This window comes from Moschus berezovskii, chromosome 17 (assembly GCF_049115385.1).
Source record: "Moschus berezovskii isolate FMDL1 chromosome 17, NW_MosBer_1.0, whole genome shotgun sequence".
NCBI lineage: Eukaryota > Metazoa > Chordata > Mammalia > Artiodactyla > Moschidae > Moschus > Moschus berezovskii.
The window spans coordinates 28,199,190-28,213,189 of record NC_142476.1 but is presented as its reverse complement, the minus strand read 5'-3'; the positions used below and the strand labels follow the sequence as shown (position 1 = coordinate 28,213,189).

The window sequence follows — 14,000 nt, the reverse complement described above, 5'->3', positions numbered from 1 at the left end:
ACAGTATGTTTCTCAGCCTGCTTGCTGTTCTCCTGAGAGCATTCCAGGGTGTAGTGATTATTACTCCCAGGAAGGCTCATATGGATAAGATTCTTCTGGGGGCACTAATATTTTATTGAAAGGGAGGGGATGTTTTAATGAAAAATCTGGATGATTTAATTTGCTGTCCTTATATGAACTAAGTCAAAATGCACCAAAACTGTTTTCCTTAAAAATCAAAGTGTTGCATTTAGCAACCCTAAAATAATTACTGAAATAAAACTTTGATATTGATCAAAATGATAGAGCATGGTTCCCCCTGCTTCCCAATGTTTTATTCAATCCTGAATTCTCAAATACTTAATTTTGACATCTGACTTGATTTTTTTTTAAATTTTGTTTTTCTACACTGATTGGCCTTAGCAGCTCTTGATAACTTTAAGGGCAATTAGATAATTTAAGTATGCCTGAAACTTACTGTAAATTTTAATATCTTAATTGACTTCTGATACAAAGAGTTAAAGAATTCAGGCTATGACAAGGAAGGCAGAGGCAGTTGGGGGAGCTTGGACAGCATTGCTCTTTGTATGTCCTTTAAAGGCATAACGGACAGCAACACTAGAGGTCTGTGTTCAAACACACATGTGCTGCTGCTTAGGCTGAACTAAGCAATCACATGGGAAACTATTGTAAACTGATTTCTGGTGTTGCTGTTCCCCCCTAGGTGGAGGAGAATGAGATTGAGTGCTGACTTTAAGCCTGGCTGAGAAACATACTGGCATCGGTGTCATTAATGAAAGGGTGGATGTTGTTTCCCTGAAAGCCAGTGGCCTTTGACCCCTGAAGCCGCTGTGCCTGAAGGTCAGTTCACGAGGTATAGGAAGGAATCTTAACATTTTTTTTGTAAGTCTCACCTGACCCTTTTTTCACAGCACAAAGCCAAGGTTAGACTATACCTCAGCAATGGAAAGATCAGAAAGCATAGTTTTTAAAGGGCAGTTTCCCCCTTTTTAAAACCCAAATTTATTCCCTAGTGTCTGCTAGCTATTTTAGATGTAGTTTTCAAAAATATTTTGTTTTCCGAGACTTGACTTAAATAAGCTAATTTTTTTTTTTTTATTAAGGGCTACTTCCAACTGCAGGCAGATACCAGACCTCTGTCTCGAGCCACTGACATGGGCTCCAGCGTTCCTATACCCATGTGTATGTGTGCATATGAGCCTGTTTTTAGCTGATCATAACAGATTGAAATCATTAGTGGGTGGCCCATGCAAAGACTCTTAAAACAACCACAACTATAGTTTAAGGAGAGTATTGGAACTATTTTATTTTTTGGCCTCAAGCTAAGTGGAAAATGCTTTTCACTGAATGTTTTCTAGCTATTCAGACTGCAGCCTTTGAAATTCAGTTTAAAGTAAGTAAATATGGAATCGAAACTCCTCTAACATTTTCTTTCCATGAACAGTTGGCTCATCAACTTTGATTACAGCTGTCTCATGCCGTGTTGTACATTATTTGACTTCATTTGTTCTAGGAATGAACAGAAATGTTCACAGTGGTTTTTTGCTTTGATTTGCCTAAGCAGTTGGAAAGCCTGATTTAAGAATCCTGGATTTAATCATTCTAATGGTGAAATTTCTAACCTTGTTTGTATATGTTGTTGCAGGAGCTTTATTGCAGAAATGACCATTTATATCAAGCAGATAGGCAGAAGTAAGTGTTATTGCTTTCCTGATATTCTGAATTTTGTATAGTGTAGTAGTATTCATTGTAAAGTCTTGAGCCACATATATTATTAATTTGACAGAATCCATGCTATAAGGTACCATTTAGGGTGTTAGAATTTTCTATTAGTGATTAGCAGGCCCAGTTTCCCAATTTTACATGTGAAAAGAAAGATTGTGCTAGTATTGTATTGCAATGGGTAAGAGGTGGTAGGCTACTGAGGAATCTGCCAGTGTCAAAGAATTAATCTTTCCACTGTTACAGAAAAGATACAGCTCCTTCAGGTAGAATTTACTCAGTGACATTTAGAAAGGAGTTAATCAGATGATAGGATTGGAAGTCTAAAGGTGAATTTAAGAGTCATAGTGTCAAGAAAGAAAGGTGAGAAAGTTACCCTTGAGGAGACATTTAAGGAACAGACTGGGGTTATTCATAAAGGAAGTAAAAAGACAAGCATAAACATGTATTCTTTATTCTTATAAGTTCAAAAGCAGGCAGTGTGTCATGCTTGAAAGTAAAGAATAGCTCTGTGTACCTGATTTTGTCACTAACAAGTTTTGTGATTTCAATTAAATCATACCTACGTTGTTGGGACTCAGTTTACCTCACTACACGTTGAGGGAAGTGGACAAAGATTCTTTCCAGCTTGAGAATTATGCAGCTACCCCTTATGACTTAAGTGAGGTGTATCAAAGACTTAGAATAAAATCAACTCTTTGAAAGAAGCACTAGGAGATGATGTTGAATTTTTTTAATCCTAGACTTTTAAGAATACTTTGAGTGGATAGGAGTTTTAAGCTTTTTAAAACATACCTACAGTCATTCGTTAACATCAGGGAATAGCAAACTTGTGTAGAAGTCGAGATAAATATTTTAAGCTTGGTGGGTCACATATATAACACATTATTATTTCTGTCTTACATTTATGAGCTCTTTATAAACATGATAATATTTCTGGTTCCTAGGCCATAGTCAAACGCTAGTAGAAGTGTTCTTGGTGAATGGCTTCACTCTTGAGAGACAGAATTGAGTAACTGTGAGCACAGAGACTAGGGGCCTTAAAGCCTGAAATATTTTTTGACCCTCAATAGAAGAAAATTGCTTGACTCCTGGTGTAGGCACTTTGAACCCATTTTCGTTCCTTGATTTGCTTTTTGATCCTTTATTTTTCTGAAGTTAAATACTTCCCATTTTAAATGATGTTAATAATGATGGCTTCTTTGAAATCGTTTATTTGCTTTTAATGTAAAGTTTTGTATGTGGTATGTGTCTTAGTGTGTGCCTATAACCAAGATGGTCAGTTATTGACTTGATAAGCTGTTAATGGTATTGGTTTGAGTTAGCAGTTAGAATGAAAAGGAGCTTAGAACTCATACTCCATATTTTAAGTCAGCTTTTGTACCTAACCTCCTAGTTGCTTATGATGAGATGTTTCTGTACTTAGACAATTTATCCTTTTCTCTTTGGTAATTTTGAACTTAAATTATAGGGATTTTTGCACGCGAACATGGATCAAATAAAAAATTGGCAGCACAGTCCTGTGCGCTGTCACTTGTCAGACAGCTCTACCACCTTGGAGTGATTGAACCTTACTCTGGACTTACAAAGAAGAAAGAAGGAGAGACAGTGAGTCTTTAGACTTACTAGCCCAGAGCGATAATATGAGATTCAGTTTTGCTGTTTAGTCACTAAGTCTTGTCCGACTCTTTGTGACACCATGGACTGTCGCCCGTCAGGCTCGTCTGTCCATGGGATTTCCCAGGAAAGAATACTGGAGTGGGTTGCCATTTCCTTCTTTAGGGGATCTTCCCGACCCAGAGATCAAACCCTGGTCTCCTGCATTGGCAGGCAGATTCTTTACCGCTGAGCCACCAGGGAAGCCCGTGAGATTCAATTCAGCTTCTGTTTAATATTTGGCTAAAGATATTTGATCATTCTAAGACTCTTGCCTCAAGAAATGGAAATGGCCTTACTACTCATCATTAAAGTAATTCTTTCACCAAGGAACTGACTTCTTATTGGCTTTATGTCTATTGTAGGCTTACTCCATACTCTTAACCCTCCTGTAGTAAATTCGAGTAGTGTTCAAATGTGTGTTACACGATTCTGATGACTCTCCCTTTTCTGTAGGTGGAGCCTTACAAAGTGAACCTTTCTCAAGATTTGGAGCATCAGCTGCAGAACATTGTTCAAGAGTTAAATCTTGAGATCGTGCCCCTAGTAAGCATACAGCTACTTAGTTCTTCACTTTGTATTGACCTTCTTCAGTCAGATAAGCAACTTGGATTTTTGGCTTTGTTTGTTTTTTTAATAGCCTGAAGATCCCTCTGTGCCCGTTGCACTCAACCTTGGCAAACTGGCTCAGTTTGAGCCATCTCAGCGGCAAAACCCAGTGGGTGTGGTTCCTTGGTCACCGCCACAATCCAACTGGAATCCTTGGACTAGCAGCAACATTGATGAGGGGCCTCTGGCTTATGTGAGTGCAACATGTGATCTCAACATGTTGAGATCAGACTTCTGTGTTTTACTTTTGAACATATTTCATTAGGATGTCTAGTTTTAAAGAAACAAATTCAGCTTCATTTTGAAGCTGAATTATGCTTTTGTGTGACTGTTGCTTTCCCATTTTACAGGCAACTCCTGAACAAATTAGCATGGACCTCAAGAATGAATTAATGTATCAGCTGGAACAGGATCGTGATTTGCAAGCAGTAAGTCTGAAGTATTTAAACATATGGTGCCTAAGAGCTTCAAAACACTGAATAATGTATTTTTGCCCTTTCTAGGAAGGCAAATCAAAGATACTAATCTAACTGCTAATCCTAGTTACCTCTGAGGATAGTAGTTTAGTGAGTTAAGGGCCTGTGATTCTTAATGTAAATGAAGAGATGGAGTGTAATAACTTTCCATGTGTGTGTGTTTTGGTGTTTTCTGAATAAAGCGACTTAAAGTGTTAGAAGAAAGGTAATGTATATGTAATGTCCAGGATAAATGAGGAAGATAAGGCCAAAAGATCGATTTTTTCAGAAATTTAATGGTAAGAGGCCGTTCACTTAGAGTATTAAGCCAGTGGGAAGGAGTCACTTTTCCTAGAGATGGCAGTTTTTTAAGAATTAAAGTAGTTGCTTCTAATCTGTATGCTGACAGACATGTGAAGTGTAACTTCTCTAATGCAGGTCTTACAGGAGAGAGAGTTACTGCCTGTGAAGAAATTTGAAAGTGAGATCCTGGAAGCAATTAGTCAGAATCCGGTGGTCATTATTCGAGGTGCTACTGGGTGTGGTAAAACCACACAGGTCCCCCAGTTTATTCTGGATGACTGTATCCAGAATGACCGAGCAGCTGAGTGTAACATTGTAGTAACTCAGGTAAGTAACAGACCAGTTTGTGAGGCATGTGCCTGTTGTGAATAGTGTTTGAGAGGTGGAAACATCTAGAAGCCAGAGTGTTCCTAATTCTTGGATCGGCTTTCCTTTGTAGTGACATAAAATTATGAAAGTGGTAGAGCATTAGGTCCCTTTAACTTAAAAACAGAAAGAAGGCATGAAAAGAATTTAAGTTTTGTGTTAATCTCCAATATCTTTCACTGATAAGGTAAACCGAACCATATGGTAGATTCTTACTGTCTGGGCTTGAGGGAGTCTTTAAGCCTCATTTCAGTTCAGTTTAGTTGCTCAGCCGTGCCTTGACTCATTGCGACCCCATGAACTGCAGCACACCAGGCCTCCCTGTCCATCACCAACTCCTGGAGTTCACTCAAATTCATGTCCATCGAGTTGGTGACGCCATCCAACCAGCTCATCCTCTGTCACCTCCTCCTCCTTCCTTCAGTCTTTCCCAGCATCAGGGTCTTCTCAAATGAGTCAGGTTTTCACATCAGATGTCCAAAGTGTTAGTTTCAGCTTCAGCATCAGTCCTTCTAATGAATATTCAGGACTGATCTCCTTTAGGATGGACTGGTTGAATCTCCTTGCAATCCTAGGGACCCTCAAGAGTCTTCACCAACACAGTTCAAAAGCATCAATTCTTTGGCGCTCAGCTTTCTTTATAGTCCCAACTCTCACATCCATACACGACCACTGGAAAAACCATAGCTTTGACTAGACAGACCTTTGCTGGCAAAGTATTGTCTCTGCTTTTTAATATGCCGTCTAGGTTGGTCATAACTTTCCTTCCAAGGAGCAAGTATCTTTTAATTTTATGGCTGTAGTCACCATCCTCAGTGACTTTGGAGACCAAAGAACTGAAGTCTGTCACTGTTTCCATTGCTTCCTCATCTATTTGCCATGAAGTGATGGGACCAGATGCCATGATCTTAGTTTTCTGAATGTTGAGTTTTAAGCCAACTTTTTCATTCTCCTCTTTCACTTTCATCAAGAGGCTCTTTAGTTTTTCTTTACTTTCTGCCGTAAGGGTGGTGTCGTCTGCATATCTGAGGTTATTGATACTTCTGGAAATCTTGATTCCAGCTTATGCTTCCTCCAGCGCAGAGTTTCTCATGATGTACTCTGCATATAAGTTAAATAAGCAGGGTGACAATATACGGCCTTGATGTACTCCTTTCCCGATTTAGAACCAGTCTGTTGTTCCATGTCTAGTTCTAACTGTTGCTTCCTGACCTGCATACAGATTTCTCAAGAGGCAGGTCAGGTCTGGTATTCCCATTTCTTTGGGCCTAAAGTAAGGTAAAACTGAGAGTACTTTGTCCTTAACTTTACATTCAAACCTTGGTTCTTTTTATGTTATCACCTTAAGATTCAATAAAAACCATCAGAACAAGAGTAGACAAGATAGAAACACAGATAAATGGTTGACTAGCAGAATGCTTATTATATGCTGGGTTCTATTTTAAACAATTGATATTTTTGAGCTCATTTAAAGTTTATGACTCTTACGATGTAAGTACTGTATCATTTAGTATTTTTCTTTCAGTAACTTGAGGCACAAAGAAATTTAAAAATTGCCCAGGATTAACACAGGAAGTGGTTGAAACTAGTATTTACAACCAGTCTGCTTTCAGTATTCCCCGTTTTGACTGCTACGTTCTTTTACCTTTCCATCTATAAGCAATGCCAGCAAGTCTGTCCCACAGTTGCTGCTGCTGCTGCTAAGTCGCTTCAGTCGTGTCCGACTCTGTGCGACCCCATAGACAGCAGCCCACCAGGCACCCCCGTCCCTGGGATTCTCCAGGCAAGAATACTGGAGTGGGTTGCCATTTCCTTCTCCAGTCCCACAGTTAGGGAAGAGCTAATTAATTACCCTTCCAAGTCTTAGGTAAAGTGGTTCCTGTCAGCTGTAACCCTGTACTTTTGGCATTTGGAAGGAGAGCATTGCAGGTAGCCGAATACCACCTCCTAGGCTGACTAGGGTTGACTTAGGGATTCTTAACCTGGAAAGTATAACTGATATTCAGGGGAGCGTCTTGAACTTTGAAATAGTGCCCTCCCCCCAAAAAAAAACAATTGTGCCTATACATCTATGTGGTCATCTGCAAACCATGCTTTTAACGTGTCTAAAATGAATATATATCTTAAAATTGCCCTGTATATTTTATAGGAGAGTTGGGTTTGGGAAGGATCTAAAAATGTTGGCCAAAGGAATGCATTTAAAATTGATGACATCGTAAGCTGGAAGAGATAGGATAGGTGTCCATTTTCTGGGAGAGGACCCTTAGCTTTTTTCTTCTCACACTCGTTGATTGTCCTCCTCACTCCCCGAACTAGCTATGATTTCTTTGCCTCGCAAGAGACGTTCTAACTCCCAGCTACATAGTAAAGTACCCTTCCTCTTAATACTTAACTTTCGGGAGACGTATTGTTCAGAAGGATGCCGTTTTACAGAAGAACATTTGCGTTCTGTTCTGCCCTCCCTGTACTACCACTCTCCATTTTTACACTCAGAACGATCCAGCAATACAGGCAAAAATGAAAACTCCAACAAATGAGCTGAACACCTGTATTTTCACTCAGAAGTAATTTGCATGTCATGAGTAGGAAAAAACTAACTCCTGCCCCAGTAGGAAGTGATTTTTTTCACCTCCTGTCTGATTTACCAAATCCAAGTTGTTCCAGACAAAAATGGCTTCTGTTTGTTCTAGACAGAATAGTCTGTAATATGGTCTTCAACTTTGTGTGATTTGCTCACTAATTTGTGCCCCCTCCCAAATAACTTGGACAGTTCCAGTGGGCTTCATCTGTACATTGCAGATTTCTATAAGTAGGCTGTAACATAAAAAAGCAAGGAAACTAGTGTGGAATGGTGGATCAAGGGTTATTCTGTTTCTTTGCATATGAAACAGCTTTCATTTATTCACTAGTTTTCCTTTATTGTTATATCCTTCATAAAGTAGTACTAACTTACGGAGTTGAAAAATGCTTCAGAGAATTATTCCATCTTTCTTCTCAGAGTGGAGTATTTATAATAGATGGTCACCTAACTTCTGCTTGAAAATTTCCAGTGGTGTGGAGGTATAGCCTGTGTCTTCTGGTTCCAAGGCAGCCTGGAAACATTTAGTCTAAATCTGCATATACCTTTGTAGCTACACTCAGAGGATATCATGTTAGCCATAGTATCTACCAAGTATAATGCTGTTTTGTATACTTGGATGATAGGGAAATCTTTGGAAGTTTGCAGAAAAGTCAAGGCCCAACACTTAAAATATTAACCCATACCATCGTCCTTATAATTCAGCCTATTTATTCCTACATTGCAGGAAACAGTTAATATACATTCAGTTTTCCCGGTTACATAAGCTCATCAAAACTAGGAGTGATTTCATTGTGGTTTGGGGGGTTTGTTTGTTTTTTAATCTTTTTCTGTTAGTCTAGCACCTTCTGTGTCAGCTGATACTAATGTGCTATGACGACTTACCTTATTAATTAATAAATGGGTGAATGGTAGATACAGCAAAGGATGCGATTGTTCACGTTCCTAGTAACTCGTACATCTCGGTTAAATAGTTCTTTAAAGGTGTGCCTTCACTTAAAACAACAAGCTCTCCACCACATGTGATTGGTTTCCCTATTGAAAGATCACTTGATACCATTAAGAGTTAGGGCCAGTGGTGAAGAAATTTTATTTTCTATAAAAACCTTGGAATCACTTTATATACAGAGTGAAAAATAGCATTTTAAACATGTCTGCCGTAGAATTAAAATTTTTTTTTTTTTTAATTTTGGAACTTACTAAATATATCATTATTATTCTTTCTATTGATTACTGAGCTGGCAGTGGGTCAGGTTTACTACAGTAATTTAATAATCCTAATAAGTGTAACTAATTTTGTAGCATTTAAATCACTTTGTTTGTTTGTTTGTCTCAGCCCAGGAGAATCAGTGCAGTTTCTGTGGCAGAACGAGTTGCATATGAGAGAGGAGAAGAGCCTGGAAAAAGCTGTGGCTATAGTGTTCGATTTGAGTCCATACTTCCTCGCCCTCATGCGAGTATAATGTTTTGTACTGTAGGTCAGTGACGTGTTTTATTTTTGCCTTTCACTTGGGGTGTACATTGTGTTGTTTGTGAAGAAAACTTGATAACAGCACAGAATGACTGGCAATGATAAATCAAGAGCCCAGTCTCAGAATTCTTGCTTAAAGAGAACTTTTGACAGTTTTCCTCTTAGACAGTATGATACGCTTCTGGTGGTTGTAGCACAGAGAAAATGAAATCAACTTAGGTTACGAGTAACGTCTTTTTGATACTCTTCGTTAGACAAGTGTGTTTCAGAGTACAAATCACTTTTTAAATAATTTATACCAGTGATTGTTTCTTTTTTAAAATGCTGGGGTTATAGTAGTTGAAGCATGGATGATTGTCTGGAAATTTGTTTTCTTTGCACTTTTTCTACCTCCCTACTCTCATCTCTAGTGTTCACTCTGATTTTCTTTTCAAGGTGTGCTCCTAAGAAAATTAGAAGCAGGCATTCGAGGAATCAGTCATGTAATTGTAGATGAAATACATGAAAGAGACATAAACGTAAGTAACTTGAGAATTACAGTCACTAATAGATGAAAGTAGAATATCTTTATTTCCATTTTCCCATAGCTTACAACTTCTGACAAAATTACGTACTTTAGTCACTAAGATGTTGGCCATTCTATTTTAGCAAAGTCATTAAACCCTTTTTTTGTTGTTAAAGCAGAGTTCTAAAAGTGAAGATCTCTCACTGTAAAGTAAGTATAATTTCAGTGATTATTAAGCTATAGCATAATTCAGTGACTGAAGTGATTTATCACTGAATATCTGATGGAATTTTAATGGTAAACTTTGTGATCTATTTTCCTTTCTGTCTTTTGGCCATGTAGCTGGGGCTTCTTAGTTCTCTGGTCAGCGTAGAGCCCATCCCCATATCAGTGATAGTGCTGAGTCCTACCTGTTGCACCACTAGGGAGCTTTAAAGTTTAATACAGTTAACAGTGGTTTTTGGATTTTGTAGTTTTAGCCTTTTTTTATGTTAATGGTAATAATACCAGAATTAAGAAAAAACGGATTTTTTACACCCGGTTCTCTTGGTTCTTAGCAAAATTTGTATAGAATTAACTTTTTATACAGTTGCATAATTCAAAGATTGACCCCATAAAGCAGTGACTCTTTTCTGTGGCACTGTTCACATATCCAAACAAAGATGTTAGTGGATGAACAGTAAGTCATTCAAACTATTGCCAAACTCCTGTTACTTAAAACATTCGTTAGTGCTCCTGCTTCTTAGCAAATCCTTCCATCGTCATTGTTGTTAATCATATAGTTTTAATAAAATTTTGATCTTTACGATTGTGCTACAACAAATAGTTTGCCTGGATGACTTTTTTAAATCACAAATCTAGCTGTTTGGTTGGATAACATATTTGCTTCATTTGTCATTCAAAATCCTTTGAAAACACAGGGTCCCCCCCTAATTAATCAAAATTAAATGTTTCAGTATTATCTTTACTAATAGGTAACACGCGAATGTTCTTTGAGTTTAAATTATTCCAGATCATGCTACAAACATTATGGGTCATTGTTACTAATTTCCCTCAAAATAAGTGGTTTTGGTTAGCTTTTCTTGATAGCTTGTCAGGTCTATATAATGTATTGTTCATTCAGTAAAAATGGGAAAACAGAAATTTATGTTCTCTTTCAGATGAACCTAATCTAAACTTGTCACTCTAAGAGGGAAAACCCCAAAGAATTTATAAGACCAGTTATTAGAAACATTTAGCAATGTGGCTGGATAAAAAGTTAATATACAAAAGTCAGTTGCATTGTATATGTTCACCAACAGATAGAAAACAACTAAAAAGATTCCACTGCACTATTCAGAATGTCAAACACCTAAGACTGACTCCAGCAAAAAGACATGCAGAACCTCTATAGGAAAAATAAAACTTCATAACAAAAAGAGCAGGTTGTATTCATGGCTAGAAGGACTTATGTCAGTTATTCTGAAGTTGATCCACATTTGAATGTAATTCTAATCATATTTCCAGTAGGTTTTTTTTTTTTTAATGGGATGATTGTAAATAGGGAAGATTTATGGCCAAAAATAACCAGGACTCCTATAGAAGGGCAGAATGAAGGCTCTTGCTTTACAGATGTCAGGACTTAATGAATGAGTGATGGTTGTCACGTCAGATCAGTGGGAAAGGGAATGGACTATTCAAGAAATGGAGCTGGGAATCAAATGGTTATCTATAAGGAGATAATTGAATAGTTTTCGATCATTACCTCATAACCAAATACAAAGGTCAGCTGCAGGCAGATAAGGATCTCAGTGCCAAAGCAATTTTAAAACTCTAAACTAGAATACGTAAGTAGACATCTAAACAGTACCCAGTAAAAATACAGTGTGGCCCACACATGTGATTTTTTAATTTTCTAGCCATATTTTAAAAGGTGAAGAGAAATGTAAAATTAGTATATCTAAAATTTTCATCATGTGGTCAATATAAAAAATATATCAAGGTTTTTTGCATTTTCTTTTTCATGTTAGGTCCTTAAAAATCAGTGATCAGGCACATTTCATGTCGTCGGTAGCCACAACTCTATGGGGCAACGATAGTCCCAGTCCTTCTAGAAGAATTTCTTAAAACATGAGATGCATCAGCCATGAAACAAGACTGATGTGTTCATCTAAATTAACATCAGTTATTCATTCAAAAGATACTTTAAGGAAAACCACAAGCTTGAGGATTGCAATATAGCCAACAAAGGATTAGTAATATATAAGCACCTGCAAATTAGTAAGAAAAGTACAGACAGCTCAGTAGAGAAATTTGAAAGAGGAGTTATATTTGGCTAATAGACGTGACGTGGGGTGTTTCGTCTCACTTGTGAATAGGAAAGTACAGACTAAGACCGTAAGATCCTTCTCCTTCGTATCCACTTGATTAATAAAATACAAGTGATACTACCAAGTTTTGAAGAATATAAATGTCATCAGGATCTCTTATCCATTGCTCCTGGTGGTTTATGAACCGGTAAAGTGCCTTAGGAAAATATTTGAGCATTATCTCCCAAAGTTCAACAGTTCCACACCTACACTTACTCATGGAAACTTGGATATGTACCACAGGAGGTAGGCACAAGAATGTTCAGAGTGCCGAATGTTTGGAAGATTAAGATTCTGAAAACAACATAGATACTTGCAGAGGGTTTCCCCAGAAATCTTCTGGTGAATTAACGGGTATATACACACATTGTGGTATTTAAACAGTTTTGTCAGACTGGTAACGCACGTGGGTGAATCTTAGCAGTGCTATAGTGTGTGAAAAAGGAAATCCCAAAAGATGCCATAGAATATCATACCTTCTCATAAAGTTAGGAATAGGTAATTTTAAAAATTCTATATTCATGCATATATATGTATGTCTGTGTATATGTATTTAGATACATGTATAGATAAGAGGAAAGGTATATGAAAAGGAATAATAAAAGATTCAGAATGATGGATCTCTCTAGCTTGGGGAGGCAGAATGATGAACGTGAAGACCATATTGCCAGAGAAATGTTTGTCAGAGATCCACCTTTCATGTTGTTTGGTAGGTTGATGGAAGCTACATTCTTAAATAAGTGCCTTGATCATTATTTGTTTAAATGGACTAAGTACAACCTTTTCAGCATTTTTAAGATTAGGTGTACAGATGATTGGAAAACTGATTATGGGCTCATTGTGACTTTCACCCTTTTTCTAGTTAAAGTTTGTACAACTGAAAATGTAAATTTCATTGAAAATTTTCTCATTAAATTTTTTTCTTCTCCCTTCCCCTACCCTGATAGCACTATTTTGAATCCCCACAATGTATTCAAATTCAACATGTTTGAATCCCCGATCCTTTAAACTGTTGTTTAAAGTACTGTTACTGCATCCCACTGTAATCCCTCATCTTAAAAGCCACCTAAAAAACCAAATTTCACTGAGGTCTTGTGCTTACATAACTCAGAAGTCTTTTTTAGGTGTATCTCATGAGCAAGGACTTCTTAATTCGTTTTTCCATTTGTGTTTATGTTTTAATAGACTGACTTCCTTTTGGTAGTGCTCCGTGATGTGGTTCAGGCTTATCCTGAAGTTCGCATTGTTCTCATGTCTGCTACTATTGATACTAGCATGTTCTGTGAATATTTCTTCAATTGCCCAATCATTGAAGTTTATGGGAGGACTTTCCCAGTTCAAGGTAAATATTGTGGGAGTAGGGTGGGAGGGTGAACATTTTTTGTGCAGTAGTGTGTGTTTTCCTGAATCCTAGAGATTAGAGTAATAATCTCAAGGATATTTAAAATAAAGTCTAAATTAGGGTGTCAAATACATCATAACATTCTTGGGGTTTTAGTCAAGCAGTGGTGAATGATCACAACTTGATCTAGTAAATGTCTGTCCTTTACTTATAGCTAAACTTTTAAGATTCTGTACAGCCAAATGTAAATTACTATGGCCTGTATATATTCATGGAAAATGCTGTTAAAAGTTTAAGCTGCCGGGGCCAAATTAACTAGAGAATCAATCTTTCGTAGAGCCAGAGCAGGCAGATTTTGAAATGAGGTTAAGGTGAATATTCGTCAAGTTCATGCATTTCTGATTGTTAAGAATTACTTTATTTGGAAGATTTTTATCATCACCATATTCTATGATAGTAATCTAGTAGCTTGGTTTTAAAAATGAATTACTTGGTAAAGTCTAATTTGAGGACATGAAAAGAAGCGAAAAAGTTTTCAGTGTACATATGGGATGATGAATAACTTTGTCAAGATGCTAACTTTTGAAATTCAAAAGGTAAGAGTAGCTCTGAAACAAAAGTCAGTGCACTCATATCTCATGAGGG

The 14,000-nt window shown here is 37.3% G+C and overlaps 1 protein-coding gene across 2 annotated transcripts in view; it reads left to right on the top strand.

The window, feature by feature from the left end:
• The window catches only part of DHX9 (DExH-box helicase 9), a 42,509-nt gene that overhangs the window by 14,230 nt on the left and 14,279 nt on the right, over positions 1-14,000 (top strand). The window contains exons 1-10 of one of the 2 annotated variants that reach the window (XM_055419130.2): positions 712-840; positions 1,646-1,692; positions 3,194-3,330; positions 3,835-3,924; positions 4,019-4,180; positions 4,338-4,415; positions 4,881-5,072; positions 9,026-9,167; positions 9,596-9,678; positions 13,199-13,355. In XM_055419130.2, coding sequence (XP_055275105.1) covers positions 1,662-1,692; positions 3,194-3,330; positions 3,835-3,924; positions 4,019-4,180; positions 4,338-4,415; positions 4,881-5,072; positions 9,026-9,167; positions 9,596-9,678; positions 13,199-13,355 — 1,072 coding nt within the window. In that variant the 5' untranslated portion in view covers positions 712-840; positions 1,646-1,661. Of the gene's footprint in view, positions 1-711; positions 841-1,645; positions 1,693-3,193; positions 3,331-3,834; positions 3,925-4,018; positions 4,181-4,337; positions 4,416-4,880; positions 5,073-9,025; positions 9,168-9,595; positions 9,679-13,198; positions 13,356-14,000 lie in introns of those variants that run through there. The other variant, XM_055419129.2, reaches the window with a different exon arrangement.